This window comes from Oncorhynchus tshawytscha, linkage group LG20, assembly GCF_018296145.1.
Source record: "Oncorhynchus tshawytscha isolate Ot180627B linkage group LG20, Otsh_v2.0, whole genome shotgun sequence".
NCBI lineage: Eukaryota > Metazoa > Chordata > Actinopteri > Salmoniformes > Salmonidae > Oncorhynchus > Oncorhynchus tshawytscha.
In genome coordinates, this window is record NC_056448.1 from 52,169,643 (window position 1) to 52,182,679 (window position 13,037).

The 13,037-nt window shown below is 42.4% G+C and overlaps 1 protein-coding gene across 3 annotated transcripts in view; it reads left to right on the plus strand.

The window, feature by feature from the left end:
* LOC112219882 (lysophosphatidic acid receptor 1) overlaps positions 1-13,037 on the plus strand; it is a 56,903-nt gene that overhangs the window by 15,511 nt on the left and 28,355 nt on the right. For 2 of the 3 annotated variants that reach the window (XM_042302804.1, XM_042302806.1), the window contains exon 2: positions 11,454-12,213. In XM_042302804.1, the coding sequence (XP_042158738.1) occupies positions 11,475-12,213 (739 nt within the window). In that variant the 5' untranslated portion in view covers positions 11,454-11,474. Of the gene's footprint in view, positions 1-4,438; positions 4,450-11,453; positions 12,214-13,037 lie in introns of those variants that run through there. The other variant, XM_042302805.1, reaches the window with a different exon arrangement.

A 13,037-nucleotide genomic window follows, 5' to 3' on the forward strand; every position in this document is an offset into this window, starting at 1 on the left:
GATATATTTTGCATCATTCCCATCAATTCCCATTATTAAAGTGGCTCGAGTTGAGTCAGTGTCACTGTCAGTGTGTTGGCAGCAGCCACTCAATGTTAGTGGTGGCTGTTTAACAGTCTGATGGCCTTGAGATAAAGCTGTTTTTCAGTCTCTCGGTCCCAGCTTTGATGCACCTGTACTGACCTCGCCTTCTGGATGATAGCAGGGTGAACAGGCAGTGGCTCGGGTGGTTGTTGTCCTTGATGATCTTTATGGCCTTCCTGTAACATCGGGTGGTGTAGGTGTCCTGGAGGGCAGGTAGTTTGCCCCCGGTGATGCGTTGTGCAGACCTCACTACCCTCTGGAGAGCCTTACGGTTGTGGGCGGAGCAGTTGCCGTACCAGGCGGTGATGCAGCCCGCCAGGATGCTCTCGATTGTGCATCTGTAGAAGTTTGTGTGCTTTTGGTGACAAGCCGAATTTCTTCAGCCTCCTGAGGTTGAAGAGGCGCTGCTGCGCCTTCTTCACGATGCTGTCTGTGAGTGGACCAATTCAGTTTGTCTGTGATGTGTATGCCGAGGAACTTAAAACTTGCTACCATCTCCACTACTGTTCCATCAATGTGGATAGGGGGGTGTTCCCTCTGCTGTTTCCTGAAGTCCACAATCATCTCCTTAGTTTTGTTGACGTTGAGTGTGAGGTTATTTTCCTGACACCACACTCCGAGGGCCCTCACCTCCTCCCTGTAGGCCGTCTCGTCGTTGTTGGTAATCAAGCCTACCACTGTTGTGTCGTCCGCAAACTTGATGATTGAGTTGGAGGCGTGCGTGGCCACGCAGTCGTGGGTGAACAGGGAGTACAGGAGAGGGCTCAGAACGCACCCTTGTGGGGCCCCAGTGTTGAGGATCAGCGGGGTGGAGATGTTGTTGCCTACCCTCACCACCTGGGGGCGGCCCGTCAGGAAGTCCAGTACCCAGTTGCACAGGGCAGGGTCGAGACCCAGGGTCTCGAGCTTGATGACAATGAGGCAGTGATCGCTGGGATCCTGATTGAAAACTGCAGAGGTGTATTTAGAGGGCAAGTTGGTCAGGATAATATCTATGAGTGTGCCCATGTTTACAGATTTAGGGTTGTACCTGGTGGGTTCCTTGATAATTTTTGTGAGATTGAGGGCATCCAGCATAGATTGTAGGACGGCCGGGGTGTTAAGCATATCCCAGTTTAGGTCACCTAACAGTACAAACTCTGAAGATAAATGGGGGGCGATCAACTCACATATAATGGTGTCCAGGGCACAACTGGGGGCCGAGGGGATCTATAACAAACGGCAACAGTGACTTATTTCTGGAGAGATTCATTTTTAAAACCAGAAGCTCGAACTGTTTGGGGACATACCTGGAAAGTATGACAGAACTTTGCAAACTATCTCTGCAGTAGATTGCATCTCCTCCCCCTTTGGCAGTTCTATCTTGATGGAAAATGTTGTAGTTGGGTATGGAAATCTCAGAATTTTTGGTGGCCTTACTAAGCCAGGATTCAGACATGTCTAGGACATCAGGGTTGGTGGAGTATAACAGACTTTGGGAGGAGACTTCTGATGTTAACATCGCAAAACCAAGGCTTTTACAGTTACAGAAGTCAACAAAAAGTAGAGTGCCTGGGTACACACAGGGCCTGGGTTAACCTCTACATCACCCGAGGAACAGTAGGATGAGGGTATGGCTAAAGGCTATCAAAACTGGTCGTCTAGGGCGTTAGGGGCAGAGAAATAAAGGAGAAATAAAGGAGCAGATTTCAATACATTCAGGGCATAATGTACAGACGGGTATAAATTTACTAAGACTTCAGTATTTTTTTCATGTGGGACCCCATGGCAAAATGAATAGAATTGCAGGACATTATAATTGCTTTTTTTTATCTTATGTTATAAAATTGTAAAGTTCTCTCTGCCCTCCGGAATTGCAGAAAACTTCCAGAAAACATTTTCTTTATGGCAAAATGTGTAGATTTGCAGGAAATTAAATTATCTTTCCACCGTAAAGAGGGGGGCGACTAAAATGTTTTGTCGTGAGATTGGGCGGGGGTGGCAAAGGCTAGGGCCGGCCCTGTCTGTGAACCTTTTGATGGGACTGTGTTGAAGTGAAGGGAGGACAAAATGCTTCTATGCTTAACTGTGTGCAGACAGTCCTCCCTCTCTCTCTCCATAAATGGGATAAAAAGACCAGGCGGGGTGCATCCCAAATGGCACTCCATTCCCTATATAATGCACTACTTCTCACCAGATGCACATGGGCCATTTGGGACACGTCCATTTGTCTTCTCTTGTAGACAGGACCACCCTGGAGCACCCTGTGTCTAGTACTGATGAGGTCACAGCCTGCCTATTATCCTGTCGCTCCCAGAAGAGACAGAACAAAGGAACTCTTATCTGGTCGGGGATACAATTAAACACAGCCATTCCATGAGAATCAATGGATGCGTTCCCAAATGGCTCTCTCTTCTGTATTTAGTGCACTAATTTAGACTGTCACAGGGACTAGAGTGCCATTTGGGACACAGTACTTCCATCTGCCCAGCAGAAGGTAATACATGGAAAATACATATGACTGGAGAGGAGAGGAGGTATGGCTGTATTACAGAGGAGAGGAGAGGAGATATGGCTGTATTACATATGACTGGAGAGGAGAGGGTAGTGTGGCTGAAATTCATACAGTACCAGTCAAAAGTTTGGACAACTACTCATTCAAGGGTTTTTCTTTTCTTTAATTTGACTATTTCCTACATTGTAGAATAATAGTGAAAACTATTTAGTAACACATGGAATCATGTAGTAACCAAAAAAGTGTTAATCAAATCAAAATAAATTTGAAATTTTTCAAAGTAGCCACCCTTTGCTTTGATGACAGCTTTGCACACACTTGGCATTCTCTCAACCAGCGTCACCATTCTCTCAACAAATTTAATGAAGAATACTTTTCCAATGTTCTTGAAGGAGTTCCCAGATATGCTGAGCACTTGTTGGCTGTTTTTCCTTCACTCTGCGGTCCAACTGATCTCAAAACATCTCAGTTGGGTTGAGGTCGGGTGATTGTGGAGGCCAGGTCATCTGATGCAGCACTCCATGACTCTCCTTCTTGGTCAAATAGCCCTTACACAGCCTGGAGGTGTGTTTGGTCATTGTCCTGTTGAAAAACAAATGATAGTCCCACTAAGCACAAACCAGATGGGACGGCGTATCGCTGCAGAATGCTGTGGTAGCCATGCTGGTTAAGTGTGCCTTCAATTCTAAATAAATCACCTATCGTATCACCAGCAAAGCACCCACACAACATCACACCTCCTCCTCTTTGCTTCATGGTGGGAACCACACATGCGGAGATCATCTATTCACCTACTCTGCATCTCAAAGACAATGCGGTTGGAATCACAAATCTCACATTTGGACTCATCAGACTAAAGGACAGATTTCCAGAATATTCTAAAATCTCTGAATTAAAAAATGTATGTGGAAAAAACAGAATTAATGGGAAAAATTGGACCACAAAAGTACTTAGAATGCTTAAAGATCAAAGTCTTTTTTTTTTCTTCAATTTTTTAAATGACATTCCCAAATCTAACTGCCTGTAGCTCAGGACCTGAAGGATATGCATATTCCTGATACCATTTCAAATGAAACACTGAGGTTTGTGGAAATGTGAAATTAATGTAGGAGAATATAACACATTAGATCTGGTAAAAAATCAGAAAACACATTTTTATATATTTGTTTTTTTTGATCCAAAGGACCATACATTGAGATTGGATTTTAGGTGTAATGTAGATGTTGTCCACAAGATGGCAGCAGTGTGTGTGCAAAGTTTCAGACTGATCCAGTGAAGAATTACATCACTACACAATATTTTGCATCAATTTTGCACAAATGTGCTGAATTGGTCAATTTATACATTCTCAACTACATAGAGACTAACTATAGAAAACATACAAACATGCTATTTTGATACATTTTAGTTTAGTTTACACATTCCCAGGAATGTCATACACGATGGATCATTAGCTTCCCTACAGAAAAGACACTAACCTTCACACATCTAGATGACCGGGTGGGGTGGGTGTGGAGCCAGAGACGGCAGGGGTTCAAGCTGTAGAACCCAGTTCCTACATTTGAGTGTAAAAATAGATTTTTATCAAACAAAACTATGCTGCATTTTATCTCTGGGACCCTCAGGATGACAAATCAGAGCAAGAATACTGAATGTATCAAACCAGTTGCTGTGATTTGTTATTTTTTGCACTATCCTCAAACAATAGCATGTTATTTTTTTTGCTGTGAAATCTACTGTATGGTGGACACTGCAGTTAGATTAACAAGAATGTAAGCTTTCTACCCATATAAGATATGTCTATGTCCTGGAAAGTTGGCTGTTGTTTGCAATGTCATTCTAGTCTCATTATCTCATATTAAGCAACAACTGTCCTGGTTGAGGGACACTGATCCCGTAGAGGTTTTAATAAGTGACAAATATATAAAGATAACTTTATTCCATTTACTCAACAATATGAAAGCAGATCTAATTAAATGGAACATTCTTCCCATAAATTTTAAAGGTAGAATAAACCTCTTGAACGGTTTTTAGTTTTATTCTTGATACCGAAGACGTTCTTTTAAAAAAAAGTATACTCGGTCATAAGACTTTTTATATGGGCGAATCAAACTCATCGAATAAATAGGAAAGTTTTATGTCTTCCTGAGTCTGTGGGTGGTTTTAACCTTCCGGATTAGGAAATGTATCAACTCACCACCCAGGGACTTGCAACATCTAGTTAAATCACTAAAGAGGAACAACGGGTACATATTAAAGATGCACATGCTCATCCCCAGAATATTTTGTCTATTTTGAAAGGATACAGCTGAGAACATGAACAACAATATAGTTAACTACAATATGGAGGAAAATGAAACCAATATCGCTCCCTACAAACACAACCCTATGGAATGATCCTTGGATAGATTTTCACAATTCACTGATACGTTGACCCACATGGAATACTAAAGGCATAGAAACTGTAAATGACTTGTTAACAGGAAATACATATATTTCCATGACAGAATTAAAAATCAATTTTAGACTGACTAATGTGCTTTTCAGAAAGTATTCACACCCCTTGACTTTTTCCACATTGTGTTGTTACAGTCTGAATTTAAAATGGATTATATTGAGGTTTCTTGGCCACTGGCCTACATACAATACCCCATAATGTCAAAGTGGAATTATGTTTGTCAAAGTTTTACAAATTAATAAAAATTGAAAAGCTGAAATGTCTTGAGTCAATAAGTATTCTACCCCTTTGTTATGGCAAGCCTAAATAAGTTCAGGGGTAAAAAATCTGCTTAACAAGTCACATAAGTTGCAAGGACTCTGTGTGCAATAATTGTGTTTAACATTTTGAATGACTACTTGATCTCTGTACCCCACACATACTGTACCTCACAATTATCAACCACAAAGACCAGGGAGGCTTCCCAATGCCTTGCAAAGAAGGTCACCTATTGGTAGATGGGTAAAAAAAAGACATTGCATATCCCTTTGAGCATGGTGAAGTTATTAATAACACTTTGGGGGAATTGATACAATATCCAGTCACTACAAAGATACAGGCGTCCTTCCTAACTCAGTTGCCGGAGGGGAAGGAAACCATTCAGGGATTTCACCATGAGGCCAATGGTGACTTTAAAACAGTTACAGAGTTTATTGGCTGTGACAGGAGAAAACTGAGGATGGATCAACAACATTGCAGTTACTCCACAATACTGACCTAATTGATAGAGTGAAAGGAAGGAAGCCTGTACAGGGTTAAAAAAAATATTTCAAAACATGCATCCTGCACTAAAGTAATACTGCAAAAAATGTGGCAAAGCACTTCACTTTTGTCATGCATACAAAGTGTTATGTTTAGGGCAATTCCAATACAACACATTACTGAGTACCACTCCATATTTTCAAGCATAGTGCTGCCTGCATCATGTTATGGGTATGCTTGTAGTCGTTAAGGACTGGGGAGTTTTTCAGGATAAAAGATTAACTGAATGGCGCTAAGCACATATTAAAATCCCAGAGGAAAACCTGGTTCAGTCTGCTTTCCACCAGACACGGAGAGATGAATTCACCTTTCAGCAGGATAATAACCTAAAACACAAGGCCAAATCTACATTAGAGTTGCTTACCCACCTTGCAGCAAAATATTCTATTCCCCCCCCATCTTGACGCTGGAGAGAAATTACAATAGAGAAAATGTTGCAGTTTTAAAGGCCCAGTGCGGTCAAAAATGTCAATTTCTTTGTTTTATATACAGTGCATTCAGACAGTATTTAGACCCCTTTCCCTTTCCCAAATGTATTAAAAGTAAAAACATGAATACCTTATTTATGTAAGTATTCGGACCCTTTGCTATGACTTATACAATGTAAGGGAACACCCCCCTGAAATGGACAAAAATGAATGGGAAGTCATTGGCACTGGACAAACCATATACATGGTGTCCAATACCATTCAATTTGGTGTCGTTTCATTCAAAGTTGATTGCAAGTGCCATATGGCAAATGCCAGGTGTAACACTTTGAAAATCCAACAGGTGGCGAGTTCGCTCCACCGTGGTTTTTCATATTGCAAATGCAACACAAGTCAACATCCAAAAGCAAAATTTTGAAAAAGTGAAAAAAAATTCAAACCTATCACCTCCGTTAAAGTGCTTTCTGGACTGTTTTTCCAAATTCTTTCGAATTCTTTTTTTTTTTTTTTTTTTTTTTTTTTTTGGTCAATTACACATGTGTAAGAACTGTATGAATATACTTTTGTCCAATTGTATTATTATTTTTTATTATTTTTTACTTGCGCATAATAAGGCATATGTTTTGTCCATTTGCAATATGATTTCATAGGAAGTCAAAAGTCAAAAATAGCAACATTTTAGAAAACTTCTCACACCCTTAAGGTGCTTTCTGGAAATCTTTTGAATTTTGTGTCAATTACACACGTATAAGAACTGTATCAACATACTTTAGTCATATTTTATTATCATCGTTTTTTTTTTTTTTTTACTTGTACATTTGCAATATGATTTCATAGGAAGTCAAAAGTCACTTTTTGGGGGGCCAAATGCCATAAGAAATTTGACATGCTCAAAATACTGCAGAAATTCAAAATTGACTGGCCTGATGAACACAGGATGGCCGGGCAGTGATAGTTGTTCCTTTCCATCACTCGTTGTGTTGATTTCATCATGTCCATTTGGTGATTGTTTTTTCACTATTGAATCATATTGTAAGTGCACATGCATTTGCAATATGTTTCAATGGGCATGTACCATCACAAATTTGGCATGCTAAAAAAATCCTGCAGAAACGCAAAATTGACTGGACCGATGAACTCGGGATGGCGGGGCAGTGATTCTGGTTCCTCCCCATCGCTCGTTAGGGTTGATTTCAGAATGTCACTTTGGTGATGGTACCTCACTGTTTAAACCCTATTGCAAATTGACAATAGTCACCAGCAAGTCACCATCCATCAGTCAATTAGATCTAATTCTGACACCAAACTGATACAAACTAACACCCACTTTTTCCAACTCGCTTAGTAGCCAACTATCACATACTTCAGAGCTGGCCCAAAATTCACAACGCCTTCTGTTCAAACCATAACAAAAATGTAAAACACGTAGTTACGTTCTAGCTGCAGGTCCAGTCCTGACATTATGTGTAGGTCTATGTGAGGCGACCCCGAATCCCAAGTTTCGGCTCGATTAGGTAATTAGGTGCCCGAGCAAGACCCTAATTGGTGCTGAAAATCCCCTTCCAACCTGTGTGTGTGTGATTTAGTTTTTCTTTGTAATTTTATGGGAAAAATGACTGATTTACAGTACATGGGGGTTGCCTAATCACACATGTGAAGTTTTGGAAAGATCTGCCTTTTGTAACCCTTCGAAACAGCCCCTGTGACACCAATTATGGCACTTCCGGTTGGCACAGGAAGCTATAATTAAACACATATCCTCATTGGGGTATGCTTTTACAGAATCCTGAGTTGTAAGTGTTTACGTTAAGAACTGACTGATTTACACAGGGTTGAATGCACTATTTATCACAAACTGCTGGTTGGGTATGGATATATACTTTTAGGGTGATTTTTAACCACTTTCGGTTGGTCCAGGAAGCTTAGAATCAACACAGGTAGACCTCATAGTGGCCTGATGGACTGTCATCGAAGACCGGTTCATACGGCATTCATAACCCACATAGGCTTCAGGTTGAATTTAGGAGTGCAGGCAATGTATTCCTATGGGGAGAGAAGTCATTGTAATCTGTGAGATAAAAAAAAAAAAACGTTTTACTGTTAAGGTTTAATGCCACACGGTCAAGGTTAGGCTTGCACGGATCGGGAGGACCTCAGGTACGTTCATGAGGTTGAATTATGCTTCTCACCCTAACGGTTCTCTCACTGTCACCCAAAAGCAAATGACGTTGGGGGGCATGCTTCATTTTGGGCCTACTTTTCTCATGGTCGCTGCGCTCAGACCGAGCAAGCTACGGTTAAGCGGGATATCTTGTTGAACTCGGCACGGCCTAGAGATTATGGTAATGCCATTGCCTGCTCTCTGTGTCTTTAAGCACCGCACTTTGTCACTCCATCTTTGCTGTGTGTGTGTGTGTGTGTGTGTGTGTGTGTGTGTGTGAGAGCTTTTCTTTGACATCTGTTGGGAGAAATTACTGATTTACAGTTCAGGAGGGTTACCTAGTCACACATATGAAGTTTTTTGGAAAGATGTGACTTTTTTAACCCTTCAAAACAGACATTGTGACCCAATTAAAGGTACTTCCGGTTGGCACAGGAAGTTATAAGTAAACACATATATTTCTTGGGGAATGCTCTTACAGAATCCTGAGTTTAAAGTCTTTAAGTTAAGAATTGACTGATCTACACAGGGTTGAATGCAGTGATTTTCATAATGACAGGTTATGTGTTTCAAAACACTTTTAGGGTGAATTTAATCACTTCCGGTTGCTTCAGGAAGCTTAGAATTGACACAGGTAGACCTCATAGTGGCCTGATGGATTGTCATCGAAGACAGGTTCATACGGCATTGATAACCCACATAGGCTTCAGGTTGAATTGAGGGGTGCAGGCAATGTATTCCTATGGGGACAGAAGTCAATGCAAACTGTTTGATGTAAACACCTTCTTTTAACTGTTAAAAGTTAATGCCACACGGTCAAGGTTAGGCTTGCACGGATCGGGAGGACCTCAGTTATGTACCTGAGGTCGAATTGTGCTTCTCACCCTAACGGTTCTCTCACTGTCACCCAAAAGCAAACGACATTTAGGGCCAGGCTTCATTTTGGGCCTTCTTTATTTCAAGGTCGCTACACTCAGAGCGAGCTACGGTCAAGCGGGGCATCTCGTTGAACTCTGCACAGTCTGGAGACGATGGTGATGCCATTTTTAGTGTTGATTTCAGAATGCCATTTTGGTGATGGTCCCTCTCCGTTTAAACATATTGCAAATGTACAAAAGTCAACTAGCAAGTCAGTGTCCATCAGTCAATTAGATGTCATTCTGACACCAAACTGATACCAATTGACACCAAACCCACTTTTTCCAACTCATTTAGAAGCCAACTATCACATATTTCAGAGCAGGCCCATAATTCACAGCGCCTTCAGTTTAAAACATAATAAAAACATAAAACACATAGTTCCGTTCTAGCTGCGGGTCCAGTTCGGACATTATGTGTAGGCCTATGTGAGGCGACCCCAAATATCGAGTTTCGGCTCGATAGGTCATTCGGTGCCCGAGCAAGACCCTAATTGGTGCTGAAAATCCACTTTTTTCCATGCCTTGCTACGGGGTCCTTGAATGAGCTATTGGACAGAAACATTGGGGTCCATCTCTATGGGCCGAGCCGGTTTCAATGCGCCTAGTCTTGCGTCTCTGAGACTTTTCTAAATGTTGTCATTTTCGTAATGATCAAAATGAATTGAAGTCATTGCAAATGTACGAGGCTGTTTCTCGGTCCGAGAACCTTCTAGAGCCACCTAACTCACCACGCACTATCGACCTGAGGTCTAGAACCGGTTTCTAAAGTTTCAGAACTCTAGGTCTGACGGTTCTTTTTTAGCTCGAACAAAGCTAACTATTGCATGCACTAACTATTGCATTGCACGTCTGTCTCTACGCACCCCAATGGGTCCCTCCTGCCAAGCTGTGTGTGTGTGATTTTAGTTTTTCTTTGAAATTTTATGGGAGTCATGACTGATTTACAGTTCATGGGGGTTGCCTAATCACACATATGAAGCTTTGAAAAGGTCTGACCATTTTAACCCTTCAAAACAACCACTATGACACCTTTTAAGGCACTTCCGGTTGGCACAGGAAGCTATAAGTAAACTCATATCCTGATTGGGGTATGCCTTTACAGAATCCTGAGTTTTAAGTCTTTACGTTAAGAACTTAGTTATTTACGGAGGGTTTAGTGAGTGTGTGTTATTTCAGAAAATCACAGAAATCTCGCAGAGCTCTGCAGCACACTTTAAAAAGATTCGTATGAACACCCTGCAACTGGATCTGTAACTGTTTAAAAAAAATATATATATATATTTTTGAACATCACCAATTTGACATTGTACGATTTCTCTTAAACGACGATAGATACATGTCTGGTTCTTTTTTTATTGACACCATAGGTTCCTTTACTTTGACGTGAAGCAGAAACATTATTGCTCTATTTTAATTTTGGACCTTTTTTCCCAGAAAAATGGCCATAACTCAAAAACCGTTGAGGCCTAGACGCCATCTTGTTCGGGGCCAACTGCCCATTATGCCAAACCTATGCTCACCAAGTTTCGGCTTCGAAATATTTTCCGTTTAGGAGATAAGGCCACGTCGTGAATCGTGATGTTTTGTACATTTGCAATATGATTCCATTCGCCCTCTTGTGGGATTTATCGGGACAGCGGAAAAATGACCAAAATTGGATTATTTTATAAAACGGAAACCGAATGTCCGAGAAAGTTCGTTTGATGACTTCCCGGTAGATCCGGCCCTGCCGCACGGCCCGACGCCGTCCGGGAATTTTACAAATGTTTTCGGACGGCTAGTAAGGGACTGTCCATTTGCAATATGGACTTTCTCACTGGCGAATGTCAAAATGTTCCCTTAAGGTATGCTAATATGTTATCTGAGTGACAAGTCAGGGCCCCTCCAGTTGTTATTTGTCCTAGATTATTACTAGCCCCTGTCTTCCTAACAACCTACTGTGTCTCCCTAACAACCTACTGTGTCTCCCTAACAACCTACTGTGTCTCCCTAACAACCTACTGTGTCTCTCTAACCCCTGTCTCCTCTCCTCCAGACCCCTAACAACCCACTGTGAACCCCTCGGACCCACTGTGACTCTCTCTAACCCCTGTCTCCTCTCCTCCAGATCCCCTAGCCAGCCTTCAAGATGGAGGAGGAACAGTGCTTCTACAATGAGTCCATTGCCTTCTTCTACAACCACAGTGGAAAGTACCTGGCTACAGAGTGGAATACCGTCAGTAAGCTGGTGATGGGGCTGGGTATCACAGTATGTATCTTCATCATGCTGGCTAACTTGCTGGTCATGGTCGCTATATACGTCAACCGCCGCTTCCACTTCCCTATTTACTACCTGATGGCCAACCTGGCCGCCGCGGACTTCTTTGCCGGCCTGGCGTACTTCTACCTGATGTTCAACACGGGCCCGAACACACGGCGCCTCACGGTCTCCACGTGGCTGCTCCGACAGGGTCTCATCGACACGTCCCTCACGGCGTCCGTGTGTAACCTCCTTGCCATCGCCATCGAGCGCCACATCACCGTTTTCCGCATGCAGCTACACACGCGCATGTCCAACCGGCGTGTGGTGGTGGTGATTGTAGTCATCTGGACCTTGTCTATCGTCATGGGAGCCATCCCGTCGGTAGGGTGGAACTGTATCTGTGACATCGGCACGTGTTCTAGCATGGCTCCGCTGTACTGTAACTCCTACCTGGTGTTCTGGGCCGTATTCAACCTGGTCACCTTCCTGGTCATGGTGGTGCTGTACGCTCACATCTTTATGTACGTGAGACAGAGGACCATGAGGATGAGCAGACACAGCTCTGGGCCACGCAGGAACAGAGACACCATGATGAGTCTGCTGAAGACTGTCGTCATCGTATTGGGTAAGAACCTCCACTACCTTCACAACAGAAACTATATGTTAGATACTAGTACTGCGTAGGACCACGTAGGAACAGAGATATCATGATGAGCCTGCTGAAGACTGTCAGGATTGTACTGGGTAAGACCTTACCCTTGACATCCCATAATAACATAACACAGTATCCCTGTAAAACTGAGGTCAAGAACCTGGAGTAAGGATTAGGGATGTTGTCATGACCGTATTACCGCCACACTGGAAGTCGTCAGTCACGACCACAGTAAAATTCCACTTGACTGTTGAGCCCAGGTAATCCCCTCTATTGTTCCTCCATCAGGTCCTAATGGCCTGGTACTCAGGGCTCTATTGCCTGGTACTCAGGGCTCTATTGTCCCTCCATCAGGTCCTAATGGCCTGGTACTCAGGGCTCTATGGCCTGGTACTCAGGGCTGTATTGTCCCTCCATCAAATCCTAATGGCCTGGTACTCAGGGGTTTGTTGGCCCTCTAACCTAATCTGGAAATCAATGAAATTGAAAATCACAAACACTTATTATCAAAACAGTATTGTGCTTTTAAAACTCACCTCGCTGTGATTGATCAATTTGAAGGAAGAAGGGCAACAGCGGGTTGATTTGTAAAACATGGTCGTTGTGGATGTTGTTTCAAAGCCTAGCACAAAGAAATGGACAGCGCTTTCTAAGGTGATGATCCATTCAAAACACCCATAATTAGGGCTTATGTATAAGCCTATAAATGAGCCCAACCCCCCCCTCCAAAAATGAATTAAAATAGTGATTGTGCCTTTATACAATACATAGCCTACTGCATATCACACGTGGCAGAT